This window comes from Lemur catta, chromosome 8 (assembly GCF_020740605.2).
Source record: "Lemur catta isolate mLemCat1 chromosome 8, mLemCat1.pri, whole genome shotgun sequence".
Taxonomy (NCBI): Eukaryota; Metazoa; Chordata; class Mammalia; order Primates; family Lemuridae; genus Lemur; species Lemur catta.
The window spans coordinates 7,990,617-8,009,591 of NC_059135.1; the positions used below are offsets into that span (position 1 = coordinate 7,990,617).

The 18,975-nt window shown below is 54.7% G+C and overlaps 1 protein-coding gene across 1 annotated transcript; it reads left to right on the plus strand.

Moving 5' to 3' along the window:
* Nucleotides 1-500: 500 nt before the first annotated feature.
* Nucleotides 501-1,460, plus strand: GPR55 (G protein-coupled receptor 55). The gene has a single exon (XM_045559225.1). It carries the CDS (start codon nucleotides 501-503, stop codon nucleotides 1,458-1,460), a length of 960 nt encoding a protein of 319 aa, XP_045415181.1.
* Nucleotides 1,461-18,975: the final 17,515 nt, after the last annotated feature.

The following is an 18,975-nucleotide window of genomic DNA, read 5'->3' on the forward strand; positions in this document are numbered from 1 at the left end:
GCGGGCAGAGGGGACAGCTATAAAGAGGAGCTGAGTCCTGGAAACAACATTTGAATCCCTGATCAAGCTGCGCCTGAAGCCGGCACTCCCCTTGTTTTCATGTTTTCCATTCTGTGACATTCTCTCTCTGCTTGAACCAGTGTGGGTCTGGGTTCATGCTGTTACTTCTTTCAACAGAAGGGATTCTGACTGAAAAAGAGGCACAGATGTGCAACACCGCGTGGTTTCACTTTTGTAAAAGAAAAAGGTGTGTGTGTAGAAAGAGAGTGAGAGAATGAGTCTGGAATGATACCTACAAAAAGTAGCAGTGGTTATATCTGGGCAGCGGGATTAGAGGTACTATTTACTTTGTATGTTTTCTAATTAGGATTCGATGAGTATGTACTGCTGTGTGGTACAGGGGGAGTGTTTATTATTCCCGACGAAGTCGTTTGAACCCTTTGCTCCAGGAGGGTGAGAGAAGCCCCCTCTGATCTGTCGCTGGTGTTGCAGGAAGGAACATGAACCAGCCTGATACAAGCGGGAACTGCTCGTTCAGTGACGTGGACAAGCTGATGAGGACCCTGCAGCTGGCCGTCCACACCCCCACGTTCCTCCTGGGCCTGCTCCTCAACCTGCTGGCCATCCGCAGCTTCAGCAGCTTCCTGAAGAAGAGGTGGCCCGATTACGCTGCCACCTCCATCTACATGATCAACCTGGCGGTCTTTGACCTGCTCTTGGTGCTCTCCCTCCCGTTCAAGGTGGCCCTGTCCCAGGTGCGGCCGCCCTTCCCTTCCCTTTGCACGCTGGTGGAGTGCCTCTACTTCATCAGCATGTACGGGAGCGTCTTCACCATCTGCTTTATCAGCCTCGACAGGTTCCTGGCCATCCAGTACCCGCTCCTGATCAGCCGCCTCCGGTCCCCGGGCAAGATCTTTGGGATCTGCTGCACCATCTGGGCCCTGGTGTGGGCTGGGAGCGTCCCCATCTACAGCTTCCACGGGACAGTGGAAAAGTACACATGCTTCCACAACATGTCCGATGGCACCTGGAGTGCCAAGGTCTTTTTCCCCCTCGAGGTGTTTGGCTTCCTCCTTCCCATGGGCATCATGGGCTTCTGCTCCTCCAGGAGCATCCACATCCTGCTGCGCCGCCGGGACCGCACCCAGGACTGGGTGCAGCAGAGAGCCTGCATCTGGACCATAGCGGCCAGTCTGGCTGTCTTCGTGGTCTCCTTCCTCCCAGTCCACCTAGGCTTCTTCCTGCAGTTCCTGGTGAGGAACGGCTTCATCGTGGAGTGCAGAGCCAAGCAGAGCATCAGCTTGTTCTTGCAGCTGTCCATGTGTTTCTCCAACATCAACTGCTGCTTGGATGTCTTCTGCTACTACTTTGTCATCAAAGAATTCCGCATGGACATCATGGCCCACCGGCCTTCCAGGGTCCAGCTGGTCCTCCAGGACACCACAATCAGCCGGGGCTAAGGGAAGGACAGCCCGCTCAGAGGACATAGACCCCCAGCCCCAATTCTAGTAGCGGAGGGCTTTGATGCAGGGGGACGATCCATGGTGCATTCCCTGCTGGGCTTCTCCTTTGATGCTCATTGAGCACCAGCTTCGTTATACCCTGAAGACCTTTCCCCAAAGCCCAGACAGCTTGACATATATCACCTAGTGTTTAGGGACCTCTGAAGAAGCCCAGTACCACGTGAATTCTTGATTTCTAAGTCCAAAAAGTATCAGGCAAAATAATGGAGAAAGAGAATGAGACCATCTGAGCAAGGCTGTTTCCCAACTCCCCGTCCTTCTGTTAGACTAGAAGATTCTGGAAATAGAAAGAGAGAGGAGTTGGCGGAAGGAATCAAGAGGGCCAGTTATGATGGAGTGTCTTGGGCAGAGATGGAGTGGTAGGAATAGATCAAGCCCCTTTTTAGTTTGGAGATCCCGGGATGGGGCAGACTTGCATTTTCCAGTCCCTTCTAGAGCTCTGCTGGCCAACACCCTCGCCGAGATGACAGCAAGTGGGGGGTCGGGGTGGGCAAGTGGGCACGTTAGCCCCAGGTTTCCTACGGGCCTCAGAAAGGCACAGGAGGACAGCCAAACCTTCCCGTGCCCACGAGAAGGCTGCAGAGGACTGAGGGGGCGTTGGTGACACTCAGGAGCCATGAGGGGACAGGCTACACCTAGGGAAGGGGGAGACAGGCCAAGGGCTGGAAGTGGACCAGGCCAAGGGCTGCCACTGGGGTGTCCACCACACGGAGTGTTAGTGGGGGCCGCCCTGGCAGAGGGGAGATCCCTTTCTATCTCGAACGGACTGGGGAGATGTTGATTAGACTTAGCTTGCCTTGCTCACCTGAGTCCTGGCTGGGCAGCTGGCATTGGTGGCACTGCCCATGGAGCTGTCCCTCCCCGGTGGCTGGGAGGGAGAGAATGAGGCAGCCTGTAGAGAAGGACAGCGGGGGGCCCTTGGCACTCCTGTGGAAACGGTAAACAACTGAGTCACTGCTGCAGTGGGCTTCTCTAACGGTCTAGAGAGGGAGCACGCAGTGACAACTGAAGCTTCCTATGACTCAGCTGCTCCAGAGAGTGAAATGATTAGAAGGATAAATTGCGGGGTGGTTTTGCATGACGAGGGTGTGAGTGGGATGAGTAGTAAGTGAGACTTAATGTGAGCAAGGCGCAGGTCTTTAGGAAGAAAAGCAACCACAGTCTACCTGGAGGGTAAGAGGCTCTGCCTGGGGGCGGAAGGCCTAGGGGGTGGTGGTATGTGTGGGGGGAGAAGACTTAGATAAAACCCTAAAAACCCCAGACCTGCCTATGGAGGGGGAGAGGGAGGCATGGCGGGGAGTGCAGGCTGGGGCAGGACAGGGGCACATAGAGCTGCTTCCTGCCCAAGCGTGGCTTTCCCAGCTGGCCTGAGAGCCCCCGAAGGTCCCGAGCTGCCTTCTGCTGTGCTGAGGTCGCTCTCTGTAGAGCCTCCTCCCAGGTGGCTGGAGGGAGGGGTGAGGAAGAAAGTGTTAGTGAAGGGTGGAAAGGGTGTGACCTGCCCAGGAACAGAGGACCAGGGCCAGCAGCTCCGGTCTCCAGGCCTGTCCTCCAGGAACTGGCAGCCCCAGAGTCAGGGGCTCTGCAGACTCAGAGGTGAGGCCAAGCCCTGCCCAGCCACCCCAGGCCCTGGACGCTCCTCTCCCGGACTACAGGCCGCAGTGTCCCGTGACCCTCCTGAACAGACACCACCTGGGACACTAGGACACTCGGACAGAGCCAGACTGTTACATACAGCAGGGCGTTTCGGGCTGGTTTGGGTCAGAGTCCGTGGGGGGAGCGCTCCTCCTCCAGTTCCTCTCTTTGCATCAGTTGCTGGAGCCCCCCTGGCAGAGTTGGGGGTGCCCTTCATGTGCACGTGTCTACTAATGTGCCTTGGCCCAAATGGGCTTTAGAAAAGGGTTGGCGGACCCCGACCACCCATCATCCCCAGTGATGCTCAAACACGGAATCTTGCCTTGCGTGCAGCACGACTCCGTGCAGGCGACAGAGAGGGCTCTAGATCCCTGGGAGGAGAATCACCATGAAGGGCGGGAGTCTAGGCCCATGAGCTGTGTAACTATTGGGGCAGGTCCTGATGTGGCACCCATGGACCTGGGGGCCTCGGGCACCCCCTCACCATCCCAAACACCGTGGGGAGGAGGGGCCTCTTCTCTCTCCCCGTGGGGCCCCAGCCTGGCCTGAGGGTCTGTGGAGTGGGCACAGGTCCGTGCTGCAGGCCAGGATGGCTGCTCTGCAGGAGGGTCTGGGGTCTGGGCCCAAGAAGCTGCAACCCGAGCTGGCTGGTGATTGGCCATCGGCCCAGCGGCACAGGAGGGGCAAAAGGTCAGTGTTAGGGTCAGCGTTAGGGCCAACGTTAGAGTTTGGGGTAGGGTGTGATGCATCAGGGCCCACTCCTGAAGCAAGTGGCAGCCAGAGGGTCAGGGAACCCTGAACTTAGTGGTGGAAAAAGCTGAAATTCCTGCTACTAAAGCCAGCAGGGGTTTGCAGCCATTGTTTGCCCATAATGTGACCTTATTTGCACTCCTGGTCTGGAAAAACCTGAGACATACGTGTTGTATGTACATTTGTGAAACCAGAACAATTAATTGGAAAGAACTGATGTGATCGATCTGATTTGCCAAATAAATAGATTCGTATGATGCTGCATGACCTTGTCTTGGGCTACACTTACTGGCCCCAGAGAAGAGCTGCCTCCCGATGGCCCCTGCCAGGTGACCAACCGTCTTGGTCCCTTCAGTAGCCACCTGGACACCCAGCGTGAGGCTGCAGGGAGCTGGCCCTCAGACCTGCCTCAGGACACAGCCAGGCCTGTCCCAGTGGCCAGGAGCTGGACCTCGTGGGGCCCAGTCGCCACTCCCCCACATCCACCAGGGGCTCGGTCCTCGCTGGGAGCAACTGGGCTGCGGACCCCACATGTCCACCGGGGCCCACCCCATCCTGCTCCTGTCATCTTGTCCCACCACCACCAGGACACAGGAGCTGCTTCCAAAGGTCCAGGCTCCTATACACACACTGGGGGGCCTCACACAAGAGACCTACTAGTCTCCTGAGGTCCTCCACGGGTGACCCCTCCCTTCTCTGGCCACCTATGGAGGGAACCTGACTGTCCCAGGGGAGATTCTCCTAGGCTCACCTCAGCTCCTCACAAGTGAATTTTGCTAACCTGGAAGATGCGAACTGCTAGGCTCTGGCAGTTCACACCTCTCTCCTGAGTTCCCCACAATCCTGAGCGGCCTGGGTGCTGAGGGCTGACGGGGACATCCTTGCTCCATCTCCTACTAACCCAAGAGCCGTCTCACATGCAGGCCACATTCCCCCAGGGAGGATCTGACTTGGAGAATGCCAGTCCACAAGCAGCATTTGTCAACTATGTTCCTCTTGAGTCACCTCTCTGGGGACCCTATGCAGCTGAAAGTCATTACATTAATGCTGTGCAGCTGCTACGGGATACTAAGGACATTTGGAGTAGTAAGATAACACCCTTGTAGCAAGTTACACAGATGACTAGTAATTGCAAAGATGCTCGACATGACCGAGACCTGGTAGGCAAGTGTGGAGGGTCCTGGAGGTTAAAAGGGTTTGGTTAACAGACCCGTGAGGGAAGGAACAGGCAGAGCTCCCCGTGTGGTGTGAGGACAGGCTACCATGCAGAGCAGTCTTGAGGTCCAGATGGAGACGCCCCACAGAGGAGCCGCGGGGATGCCCACGCGGACCCTCCTCCCCCAGCCTGGAGGGTCGGCTGCACCGTGGACGGCAACTCCAGGGCCAGGGAAAGGCCGGCTGGGGCTGCCGTGAGACCCCCACTGCTGAGCAGGACAGGGCACTCCAGGGCCCACAGAGGTGATGCCTTTTGGAGGGAGCACCCCCTGAAACTACCGTCACACCCTCCTCCCACTTTTCCCCACCCACAGCTGGCGAGCCCAGGACACAGCGCCCTGGGTGGGCCTTTGAGGGAGTGAGGACAGCAGGTCCAGATGGACCCCAGGAGCTCGAAGAGCAAAACAGGCATCCGTCCATCCAGGTCCCCCCATCCAGGTCCCCCCATCCAGGTCCCCCCATCCAGGCCTGACCATTCCCTCCAGGGCCTGGAGCCTGCAGGATGCACCCTCCTTGCGAAGCTGCTTCAGGAGGCACCTTGATCGTGAGTCTCAACGAAATGTGGCCCTCCTTGCTTTGAAGTCTGGTGAGGGTGGGATCAGAAGCACTGTCACTTCAAAGCCTGACACCCTCAGTTCACCTTTGAGACCTCAGGTGATACCTTTATTCTGGGGGCCCCTGTGCCTGAGAGAGTGTAGCCAAGACACTTCCTGTGCAGGGAGGTGTGAAAACTGTCTCCACAGGGCGCAGCACGGTCACACACAAGGCTGTCTAGGGTGCGCCCATACACGTCTCTGCGGGCATGTCCCCCTCGCGAAGCCTCTTCTCTGCGGCTGGCTTTGGGCTGAGCGTGTGCACAGATGAGGGTGCACAAACACACACGTGTGTGTGTTTCACCTTCAAGCCGTGTCCTGGAGCAAACTGCCGGGGAGGCAGCACAGAATTCAGGAAAGATGTGGAAAGTGAAACCAGGTGAGCCAGACAGCTGTTTCTCACAGACAGTGCCTTCCAGACTGGTGACCCTGACTCGGGAAAACACTGAAGTCCAACGACCCAGTGATGGTCGTGTGAAGCCCAGGGCCACAGCACAGCTCTGGCCGTGGAGGGAGGGCTTTCCCCCGGAGGGCCTGGGGTGGGTAAGGAAGGCTCCAGAGGACGGGCTCAGGGCAGGGCGTGTTTGAGGTGGTGGGAAGCCGGGTAGCACCAGGTGGGTGGGGCGAGGACCCCCCGGGATGGGCTGGATGGCGCTGGGCACTGGGCTCTGGGAGTGGCCCGTCCAGCAGCACACAGGCCCCTGTGCTGCGCTTTCCCTCCGGTTTCCCTAAATCTTCGGTCCCAACTTCAAGTGGCAGGCGGGGCGCAGCTCCCACCGAGGGGAAGCGAGCGTGTGCTGCAGAGAGGACTGAGGCACTCGGGGGACTCGCCTGCCCGCACCTCCTGCCCAGGACACCCAGAAATACTTGGGGAGGGGAACCCGGCAGAGAAATGGACTTCTCCCGTCAATGGAGGGTGGGGAGCAAAGTCACAATATTTGAGTATTAAAGAAAATTTCACTCCGGAGACTGGAACATTCAAATTACACGGATAAAATAGGGATGAAACTTGACAATTAATAGAGCTGTGAGCTATTGATATTTCTTCCCCAGAATTTCATCCTCCAGAAAACATCCGTGTACGGCAAGGACGGCGTCTGAGTCGGCTTGAGCTGCCATAGCAAAGTACACAGGTCCGCAGCTTACGCAACAGAAATTTCTTTCTCACAGTTGTGGAGCCCAGAAGTCCCAGAGCAAGGCCCCTCCCTGCCTGGCTTGCAGACGGCACCTTGGGGTGAGTGATTAGAGAAAATAGGATGTCATGTTTTCCCCCAACTGGTTCATGACCCTCTTGAATTCCACTCCTGATCCCTAGGTTGAGAACTCCCTGTTTAGACAAAGACATAAAGATACCTGGGAACAGGTGTTCTTCCTCCAGAGAAGGATCATTTGTGTGCTCTCTTGGTTATGCAAATGTGGGCCACAGGCTCCCATCCTCTTCCTCTTGGGGTCTGGGCTGACCTGGGACATTTGCTTGTGGGGCTTAGCAGAAGCTGGCTGGCTCCTGTTGTCTGCTGCACTACAGGGCGAGGGGCCCTGGGGCTCTCTGGAAAGCAAAGACACCCACATCCCAACCCTCAGGCTCTGAGATGCAAACTCAGGGATACCCATGCAGGTGTGCTAGGGTGATCCAAGAAGCAGTGGCAGTGACAAGCAATGAGGCCCCCTGAAAAAATCGCCTTGAGTAAAGGGGGACCTCTGCCGATTACACTGTTCTCAACTTAAAGGGGGGAGGGTTGGAGTCAGCGTGGAATGTGGCTGGTGCTTTGCAGCCGCCCCGCCCCAGGGCCATGCTTTGGGAAATGATGGCCGAGTGAAGGTAATAAGGACTAAATACAGCTGTAAACCTGAACCACAAAGAGCATCCCAGCCTGCGGGGGCAGCAGCAGCCTTCTGTGAGAGACCAAGCTTCAACAGCGACACCTTGTGACAGCATGAAGAAACAGAAGCAGTGAGCTGTTTGCTGGAACACTGGCTCCCCGCCAGGTGTGAGGGAGCAAAGCTGACCTCCCCTTTGGACTGGGTGTTTTGAACAATTTGGGGGCAAGCTTCCTGCCCAAAAGCCACATAGGCGCTAAAGCAATGAACTGAGGCAATAATGTGACCACTTTTGTAATCTAAGTTGGTGAAGCAGGTCATATCAGTTCCATCATCATAATTGTATGATATTTTATTATTATTACCATCTCCCAGCCTGTGTTGGTATAATGCATTCCACTCTCAGAGGATGGCTGCACCTAACCTTATATGAAAGTTCTTAGGGTCACTTAGTTGTCACCCCTAAAGCATCTCCAAGGCCCAACCACTCCCCGCAGATCCCATCGTTGGGCTGATTGCGTGTTTAGTTTCCCAACTCCTAGTTCCCCCTCTCGATACCCCTTCCCCCCACTGCTAACTGTGGGTCCCCCAGACCCCAGCCTTTGTCTCTTCCTGCTCTCTATCATCTGCTCTGAAGAGCCGGTAGCCTCAAGTTTAACTTCTTGGCCAGGCCTGTTCTTCCTAGGGCTATTTATTACATATTGAAACTGGGAGCGAAGCTGTAATTCAAAGGAGGAACCGAGACAGAAACACTTTCAGAAATACTGCACCCCCAGTGCCTGTGAAGTTGCAACAAACGCTGCACAGGTGAGCTGCAGCACGATTCCCAAGGCTGCTCTGCATCTGAAATCAACAAGCTGGGCTCGGGCGGCGCAGGCAAAGGGGCACTCCCTTGGCAGAGAACGGGGCTGCGGCCACTGTTAGTGGCTGTGCATTCAGATCCGTCTCCATTACCCTTAGCCTCAGTAAAGCCTCCTGCAAGTTCTACCTGTGGCAGTTGTCCTTTATGGAGAAAGGAATCGGGAGGTGTTCCTCGTGGGGTCAAATACAGACAGAGGGCAGCTGCCGTAGGACCCAGGGCTAGGATGGAGAATTTGACAGTTTCCCCTGGGAGCCCTCAGGATGATTGGGGGAGATACTAGGGCTCCTGCTGAATGTGGGATGAAATCACAAGCCCTTCCGTTTGGAGATTTAAAAAAGGGTGACCCCACAAAACTGGAGGATTTGGGGCTACAAACAGGTCTGTAGTGAGACCTTGGCTCAAAGAGAACTGTTGTACAGATGTGGAAACTGAGGCCCGTGGAGTGCGGATGGCACCAGCTTTCTGACGCTCCAGTGAGTGATTTTCCCAGCACCATGCTAACCCCCACACTGGGCTCTGTGCCCTGGCCCACCCTTCCCACTCCAAGATCCTCTCGGGGCTCTTCAAAGACCCTGAGCCATCAAGAGGTGACCCATCTGCTCCCCAGCAGAGGTTGGCAGCAGCCCACCTGTCCGCCCCGCTGCCTAATCAGCACCTGGCAGAGAGCAGGCTTGTCGGCTTCGCCTCACTGGTTCCTCCATCACACTGTGCACCGCACAGTGTCCTAAGAGGAAATGATCCTCCCTAATTGTCTCTCCCAGCAAGGGCTCCCGGCTCCCCTCCACCCCGTGTGCCTGGCACAGGCTGGTAAATAGCTGGTGATTGACAGCTGTGGTCACCACCACGCCCCAGCCCTCACTTCAAGCCAAGGGAGCAAGTGGAGGCTCAACCCCCCTGGGTCCCCGCCCTGTAGCACCTGCTGATGACAACAGAGGCCCAGCCATGTGCAGGAGACCCCGTGGTAGGAGTGGTGACAATGCTGGGGTGCCTGGTATGCCCCAATCACCAGGTAAGAAGATGGTCACATTTCTCTTAAGGTTCAAAAAACAACTCTAAGACCCTCAACGTTATGGGAAGGGGCACGGATGGCTTAGGATAAGATTTCCAGGGATAGCATGATGCAGCGATTCAAAGTGTAGAATTTCTGTCATCGGGACGAGAGGGAGGTGATGTGCCCGGGAAGCTGCTGGTGACTCAAACTGTGGCTCAGGGGTGATGAAGAGACAGACAATCAAGATGCTGGTGACAAGTTGCAATAAAAATGTTCCATGAAATGTGAAAGTGGAGAGGAACAGCAGTTCCAGCTGATGTATTAGTTACCTTCCCTGAAATTGAAAGACATCTTTAAAACCAAACGCATTAGCTCCTACAGGAGGCACTTAAACAACTGCATGCACACCCCTAATAGTTTGTGTATTCAAACAGGATCTTCTTATTTGTAAAAAATATTTCTTTTGTGTGGGCATCTTCTTAATGGCCAAGTGGGAGACGCCACACCCTCAGGGTTGTCTTGGGTTTGGGCGAGGAGGGTGTGTGCCCAGAGTTCCTGAAGAAGCCCAGGTCTGGGTAGGTGGAGCAAATCCAGATTCTTCTGATGGGATGCGGAAGCAGATTGTGGTGGCATCTTCTGGAGGCGATGTCTGGGCGAGTGCCCCTGTTCGCTGTCACTGAGTGATCCAGAGCCCCCAAGGCTAGGGACCCTTGAACCAAACTGTGCAATCAGGTTCTCTGTCCCAGACGGAAGCTGGGGGCGGCCCAGGGTGGGTGGAGTCACTTGGAGGCAATGCCAGGTGCGCAGCAACTCCTTTGCAACCATGGATCCCTGCAACGAGCCCCTTATTTGCTTGGATTAGCTTGAGCTGGTTTCTGTTGCAGGCAGCAAAGAGCCCTCCTGTTAGTGAAATGAAGTTTCCTGCTCCAGAATGAGAGAGGCTGGTTGTGTGGAGAGGGGAGAGCAGACGCACTGGGGTGTGGGAGACACTTGCAGATTCTCTGTCACGGGGGCGGAGGGAGGTTGTAGGGCCAGCCCTCTCCCACAGCCTCAGAACTACAGCTGCAAGCCCTTTGACAATCTCCTCTGAATTCCATGGGAAACACCGTGTTGGCGTCTTGGATGAAATCTCTGGGGTGGTGCAGGCAGCAAAGCCGGCCATCGACTGCCCCAGGGGGACAGGTGCAGACTCTTCCCTGTCCTGTGGTGGGGACTTGGAAGATCATGTGGGCTGGCCTCTGTGGCCCTGTCCACAGACACCAGGGTGGGCTCAGGCTGCCACAGGAGGGCGTGGAGGGAACAGAGAAGTTGCTCTGTGTTCATTGGCATCTGGCCGTGTGTTCAGTCTACACCGTACCTGCTGCAGGCGGCCCCTGGTCCAGATGTTGGCATCTGGTAGCTGCCCCCTAGGGTCAAAGAGGTGATGGGGATGCCCCTCCCCCACAGCCCCCAGAGAATTCTCACAATCCTCCCTGGGAGGCCTTCCCTGAGCCTCCAGCCCCAGCCGCTCCCCGCTGTGGTCCCGTGGCACTCTGCATCCCACACGGCACTGGGGTGAGTGAGGGTCTTTTGGATTGAGGTCACTTTGAGAAAATCAGGTTTATTATGGAGTCTGGGTGGTGATGGTTACACAACTTTATAAATTTACTGAAAATTACTGATTTGTTAAACAAGAAAGAAGGAAAGAAAAGCAAAGCTGTTTTATTGTAAGGATGCTCATGGAAATAAAGAAGACAGGACTCTCAGCTCCAGTCACGGCCGCCAGGGACCCCAGGGCAGGCCCACAGCAAGTCCTTCTGGGCTGGGCCTCGTGGGGCCTGGAACGTGGCTCAGGGCTGGAAGGGCTGGAGGGCCCCAGGACGCCTCCCGTCTCTGCCCGGCCCTCCCAGCCTTTCAGCTTCTGTCTCTGCCAGCGTTGTTCCAGCTAATGGCCACGACTCTCCCGGCCTGTGCAACTGTGCTGCTGTCTGGCAGCCTGGGGAGGGGCTGCCCGCGGGTCAGGTGCTTACCCCTGGCCCAGTCAGCCACGGCGGGGGAGATGGGCCACGTGATATGCCACATGGCCACCTACAGAGCCACCCGGAGCCACTGCCTTCAGCAGGGGCCTGGCAGGTGTTCTGAATCTTCGTGTGTTTGTCGCTACCTCCACACCAGGGCTGCTGCCCGTAATGTCTTATCGGGACACAGTCACACCCATCCGTACCGTCTGTGGCTGCTTTTGAGCTGCAACAGCAGCGTCAGGTAGTTATGACAGAGACTGTACGGTTCGCAAAGCCAAACATGTTTATCATCTGACCCTTTGCAAAAAATTTCCCTGACCCTGCTCCGAACTTTAAGCCCTTGAGGGCAGGGACTGGGTCTCATTAATCCGCAGATCCCCCAGACTTAGCAGAGTGCCAGACACATGGAAGGAACTCAATAAATCGTGTTAAATGAGTAAGTGGATGGGGTCTGGACTGAATCTGCAGTCTACACCCCTCACTTCAAAAGGAGGCTTCACCTAGACAACAATCTGCTCACACTCCTGCCCGTGGAACAGGGCGGCCAACTGTCCTGGTTTGTCCAGGACAGAGGGGTTTCACAGGGTGCAGGCCATTCAGCGTTAAAGCTTGGAAAGTCCCAGGGAAACTGGGACAGGTGGTCACCTTGTGTTGGACACCTGGCTTCTCTGTAGGTAGAAGCACTTGCCTGCCCCAATCGGCTAATGAATCCACAGTGGGTTGCCGGTGGAACTGTGTGCCCAGCAGACATAGGCTCACACATAACTGGCTGCGTGACAGTGACAGAGTCAAACAGTGTACAAGAGCAAGGCAGTGCCTGATGGCGGCAGTTGCGCGGGGGATTCTGGGTGTTACTGAGCAGCACCTAAGATCTCAGCGGGCTGGGGTGATGAAGAAAGGTTTCCTGGGGAGCTGGAGGGCAGCTGGGTCTGGACTGGATGAGGAGGGACCCATCACTGGTAGAGAAGAGGGAAGACAGTGACCTTACTGGTGCGTGAGGCCCCCAATGCCCACATATCAGTCCCCAGGGAAGACTCAGGTTGGTCACATGGCAGTTCCTGACCCAAGTCCTGTGACCAGGGGGATAAGGCACTACCAGCCGGCCTGGGTCATGTGTCCGTCTCAGAGGGGCAGTGGGGCACTGATTGTGGCACTAAGAAAATCCCATGGAGTGGAAGAGGAGCTCCGGAAGGAACTCAAGGTGGCTTAGTTTGGGTTCCTTGGAAAGCAGAGTGGGAAGCAAAGGCTCATGTGCCACTCTTTTTTCAGCAAGGGTGACCCCAGGGAGCAGTGACCCCAGGAGGAGGGTGATCCCAGGGAGAAAGGGGAGTGTGACTGGGAAGGAGGTGGGGTCCATTGCGGAGTGTGTGATGGAGCTGGCCACGGCTGGGGAACAACCTCACTGGTTGCTCAGTTGCATGGGACCGTCCTCTGAGAAGCTGTATAGATATTTCTTAGCTCAGTCCTTCGGGGGAAGGGAGAAGAATTTGTGCACAGGCTCCCATCTTGAGTTGGCTCACCCATGAGGTGTCAATTGCCTAGACTTGCTGGTCGTGCAAGAGTGGATGCAGCATCTCATGTGCCAGTGTCCAGGGAAGGCGCAAAGGTAAGGGGTGTGCAGCCTGGACCCGAGCCCAGGGGCTGCTGGGTGACCCTGGGGGAAGCTGGTCAGAGGCCACGAAGAGTGGGTGATCTCAGCAGTGGCTGGGACTGGTGGCCAATGGCCCAAAGATAAGTGAAAGGATCCAAAGTGGCATATAAAAGAGGTGCCTGATAGAGAGGTACCCCGAGAGCATGGAGTCAGCTAAAGCTAGAGTCATCATGGTCCTCCTCGGGACCACCTGGTCTCCACATCTCTGAGGCTGAGCCCAGGGCTGACTGGCATTTGCACAAAGAGACTGTCGGGTGGCCAGGCATAACCCGCACTGCAGCAGTCGTTGCTGTCCCTAGTGAGAACCAAGAGACAGTCCTCAGTGTCCCAGAAAGGAAAAGGCAGAATTGGATCCTCTTCATGGAATCCAAATAGGTCCTATAAACGTTGCTCAGCAAATATTTAATGAAGCTGAACAGAGATTGTAAACTCCAGTCCCCTTGTGTTCTTGTGTGTCGTGGAGAAGTTCTGAAACAGCAGAGTTGGGTGTGGAGGTGGGTGGTACTCCAAAGTCAAACAACTAGGTTTGAAATTTTGCCAAAGGACATAGAGAGACAAGCAGATGGGTGGCAGAACATCACAGAAGACGCAGGGTCCACCCAGTCCCGGCCCACAGGCAAGGAGGGAGGAAGGATTTGGTCTCAAGCCTACACAGGTGCAGGAGTCTGTTCAGTTCACCATGTCCTGGTTAAACCCAGCCCCCCTCTCCTGCAGGAGCCAGAAGGTCATGGAATCCAAGGAGCTCAGTTCTACTCATTGACCTTGAGGGCTGGGGAGGGAGAGGGTGGCCCTCAGTGGCTGTTTGTGGGGCTGGTCACCATCCACCTGCACAGGAATGGACAAGTCTTCTGCAGTCTTATGGCTTCATTGCCAAGGTCAACAAACTGTGAAAACATTTGGCCTTGATGACATAGGGTGACATTTAATATGAATCAAACACGTAGGTCCCCTGCTTTGCTCGATTGGTCCAGACATTCCCTGCTCCCATGGTGCCCCGGACGCCCCCCATCACAACACTTAGCACACTGTCCAATAGATTCCGGTTTGTTCTTCTACCCCATTGGCCCGGGAGCTCTGTTCGTGCCCATCACACAGCCCAGGGCCCGTGGCACTGCAGGCCCCTCAGCGATGCTCTGAAGCCTGCGTTTTCTGCCTTGGCCTAGACATCGGGTCCACACCGGCAAGGAGGCTGCAGAGTCTGGGCCATTTTGGTGATCCAGGGTCTATGAGCTCCTGGGGGACAGGGCCAGCTGGCTGCTCATCTCTGTCCCCAGTCCCTACAGGGCCCAGCACATAATAGGGCTCAAGAGTGTGTGTGGAATGAATGAATGACTCACTTCTCCTCCTCACTCACTTGTTTTCTGGTTCCATCCCAGCCTGCAGCCTTTGTGAGCTGAACAATGTGCAAAGGAACGTCTCTTAACAGTTTGGAAAACTGTGATGATGCCCTCTCTGTGCAGAGGTGGCAGCGAGGGTGGTGGGGGTGTCCTCATGGCTCCCAGCCTCTGAGGGCACATGGTGTGGGGTGTTTTCACTTGCTGCGCACCCAGTTCCCCACGGAGGGGCAACAGTGTGTGCAAAACTGGTGGAACACAGCCCTCCTGAGCCATAGCATCTAATTCCCCGGGCTCTGGCTGCCAGAGCGGGGCTGCTGAAGCCCTGGGACTTGGCACAAGTCACCGAAATACTGTTCTTTCTACCCTGTGTTTGCCCCAATTCTGGTAAATGTGAGTTTTATTACCAGAAACAACAACAACAAAAAGACAAAGTCAGAGGCGATCCAACTGGAAACCTTCCTAGTCTTGGAGGCACAGCCTCTGCTCAGCACAGCCTGGCCCGGGAGCTCTGGGAACAGCAATCTCCATGGTAACGGTGGACCAGAATCAGGAGCTTGGGGGCAGCTCTGCTCCTGAGGGGGTCACCTAGGGAGATACGATCTGGGTGGGCCTGGGTCTCTGCCCGTGACTACAGGCCTGGGTGGTCAGGGCTGGGATGTCCTTGTGATGCCTGGAGAAGGGGCACTCCTGAGACAGGAGGCATCTTGCCCCCTCCTACCCCACTACTGCAGGGCCCCCAGTCACCTGGCTCTTGGGCAGCCCGGGCCTGCCCTGCCCCTATTAAATGGGCGTTTCCGAACACCTAGAAAATCAGGTTTTCCATCTCTTTCGAAATAGGAAGCAAGGGTCCCCAGATCGGCTAGAGCTGCTCCATTTCCCAAATTACACAGTTCTCCATCAGATTGCCGCAGCCACAGCTCTGACTGCCTGAATCCAGAGGGGCCCGAGAATCTGGAAGGATCGGTTAGCTCCACCCTGCTTCCTACAGAAAAAGCTGGGCTGGGATGCAGATGGCCCCCAGGCCTGGCGGCTGCAGTGGCAGCTGCTGTGCTCTGATGAACTGTAGCTGTTGCTGCTGCGCCCAGGAGGGGGCTGGGGCTGGGGCTGGGGGTGGTCTCTCCTCTTAAAAGACTCACCATTTCTCGCCTTCCTCTTCTCCTGCTTCCCTCTTTCCCTACTCAGCTAATTTAACCACAAAGGGGAGCCCTTTGGAGGCAGCCAGGAGATCAGCTCTGGGTTTCCAACAACCCCTCCCAGTGAGTGGGAGCCAGTGGGAGGGGCTTTCTGGGTTAGACAGAGCTGGGCTTGGGCTCAGGCGGGGAGGGCGAAGTCAGCCTTGTTCACAGGGTGCCAGGATGGGTCCCAGCCTGGGGAGACTGATGGCCTAAAGCCCCTCAGGCACCAAGTCCTGACCCTGGCTCTTGGGTGAATCGCGGGGAGATGGGGCGGAAAGGCCAAGGGGGTCTTGGGGGTGAGGACCTGGAGCCAGGGAGGGAGACCAGACAAAGGAAGTGGCAGAGGCAGATGCCTAATGGTGGGAAATGTTTTCCAGTATCTCCTGGATGTGCTAAGTTCAGGATCACCTAATGCGGATAGTGAATCCTTTTGAGCCATGGGCTGCACTTGTGCATTCTTCCAACTCACATGAGCTCAACTGAGAGCTTCTTTAATCTTGTCAGTACCCAAGTGAGAGAGAGATTATTACCTCCGGTTTATAGATAGAGAAACAGAGACTCGGAGAGATGGAATAACTTGCTCCGGTTCACTGTGTGTCCACAGGCAATGTTGCCCCTCCTTGTGCACACATGCCACTCCTCCCCTCCAGAAGTAGAGTTTATGTCCTGTCGTCCTGAATCTGGGTTGGGACCCTAACTGCTTTGACCAATAGAATGTAGAGGAAATGCTGTCCTGGGACCTCAGTGCTCAGACATTAAGGAGACTAGATGTCTTCTGCTTCCTCCCTTTTGGAGTCCAGCCCAAGCAGTCAAGTGGAGAGGCCTGTTTGAAGGAGAATTGAGGCTCTCAGCTGACAGTCCCAGCTGAGCTCTCAACTGATGTGAAGCTATCTTAGAAGTAGATCTTTCTTCCCCCCACAAAGACAACTCAAGGCTGAGAATGGTGGCTGTAATCTCAGCACTTTGGGAAGCTGAGGTGGGAGGATCACTTGACGCCCAGAGTTTGAGACCAGCTTGGGAGACAGAGTGAGACCCTATCTCTAAAATAATTAAATAAATAATAATAATAATAAGCTCAGTTGATGACACATAGGGCAAAAACAAATCGTTCCTACTTGGCCGTGTCCAAATGGTAAAATCTTGAACACATGATTGCTCCTTTTTTTTTTTTTTTTTTTTTGATACAAGCTCTCACTCTGTTGCTTCAGCTGGAGTTCAGTGGCGTCATGATAGTTCACTGTAACTTCAAACTCCTGGGCTCAGGTGATCCTTCCATCTCAGCCTCCCTAGTAGTTAGGACTACAGGCGTGAGCCACCACATCCAGCTAGTTCTTTTTTTTATTTTTTGTAGAGACAGGGTCTCACCACATTGTCCAAGCTGGTGTTGAGTTACTTGGATCCAGCCCAAGAAGAGGCAGCTGGGGGAGCGGTCACCTGAGCTGAGTTGCCGCTGGAGGGGAGGACAGGGAGGGGACACCTGTGACCTCTCCTGCCCATCCTCTCCTCCCTGCCCCGCACCAGCCCCCACCCTATCCGCCCAACCTTGGGGGAGAGGGAGGAGCCCAGGGAAGGGAAGGAGGGCAAGAAGCAGGAGCCGGCGGGTGGAGGAGCAGGCCCAGCCCCACCTGCCCGCCAGGGCTCCCTGTGTGGGCAGGTCTGCACTGGGAGGGGAGCAGTTTTAGCTTCAAATGATGTTTGGAGTCTTGACTATTTTTCATATTTAGATGTTGTAATTACTGAAATTGTATTTTTGTGGCTAAAAGTGACCCAAGGAATTCTTATTATCTTAGATTGACCAGAAAAACCAAGAAACCTACCTTAGATTTCACTGAAGCCTGGGGGAGAACCGACCCCACCCAACAGGTTTAAATAGGAAGTGGGGAAGGGAGATCTAAGTTGTTTGCTGTTTATACCCTACAAGGTTCTCTTGCTCAATAAAACTGTTACATAAGCGACAGGAAAGACTCTGGCTCATTTAGGAAGAAAGGAATTTATCGACAGGACACTGGGTGGGTCAGAGAATCACTGGGTGGGCTGGAGAAGCTGTTGCAGCGCTTGGGAGGCCACAGAGGGAACCATGCTCCAAAGTAGGTTCCAGAACTGCGGAGAGGATGTCACCACACCCCTGCTGCCCACGGGACTCTGGGTGTTGCTGTCATCCCCTCTGCCAGCATGCAGTCTTCACTGTCCCCTCCCGGAATCACTTGCCCCCATGGCGTGGTCTGGGTGGGAATGTCTGGCTGAGCCTGGTCACATGCCTGAGTCCAGCCGCAGGGCCGCTGGGCAAGGCAGGCTCACCTATTTCCAGCAAGCACCGTCATGCACCACCTAACGGATACAAGGTGAGAAATGCCTCGCTGGGCATTTCATTGTGTGGGCATCACAGAGTGCACTTACACAAACCTCGATGGTCTAGCCTATCACACGCCTAGGCTGCGTGGCATAGCCTCTTGCTCCTGGGCTACAGACCTGCCCAGCATGTTGCTGTGCTGAATACCGTAGGCAACTGGAACACATTGCTAAGCATTTGTGTACCTAAACACAGCCAAACAAAGGAAAGGTACAGTAAAAATAGAGTATAAACATAAAAAATGGTACATTGCACAGGGCACTTACCATGAACGGAGCTTGCAGGACTGGTAGTTGCCCTTGGTGAGTCAGTGAGCGAGTGGAAAGTGAACAAGAAGGCCTAGGACGTTACTGTACACTGCTGTAGACGGTACAAACACCGTACACTTCCGATACACTAAATTTCTCATAAGTTTTTTCTTTCCGCAGTAATAATTTAATCTTAGCTTACTGTAAGTTTTTAAGCTTTGTAATTTTTGAAAGTTTTTTGCTTCCTGTAATAATAACACTTAGCTGAAAACACACATTATACAGCCGTCCACAAATATTTTCTTTCTTCATATCCTATTCTATAAGCTTTCTTTCTAGTTAAAAAAATTATTATTTACTTTTTAAACCTTTTTGTTAAAAGCTAAGACACAAACACACACATTAGCCTGGGCCTACACAGAGTTGAGATCACTAATATCACTGTCTTCACCTCTACATCTTACCCAGCTCGGTCTCGAGGGGCAGTAACTTGCACGGCCCAGTCACCTCCTGTGACAGCAATGGCTTCTTCTGGAATATCTTCTGAAGGACCTGCCTGAGGCTGTTTCACAGTTAACTCCTTTTTAATAAGTGGGAGTACACTCTAGAATAATGATCAAAAGTATAGTATAGTAACTACATAAACCAGTGACATGGTCAATATTTATTATCATTATCAAGTATTATGTACTGTGCATGATCGCAGGTGCTAGACTTTTATCCGACTGGCGGTGCAGTAGGTCTGTTTACAGCAGCGTCACCGCACACGCGTGAGTAACGTGTTGCCTATGACGTCATCACTAGGCGATAGGAAATTTCCAGCTCCATCA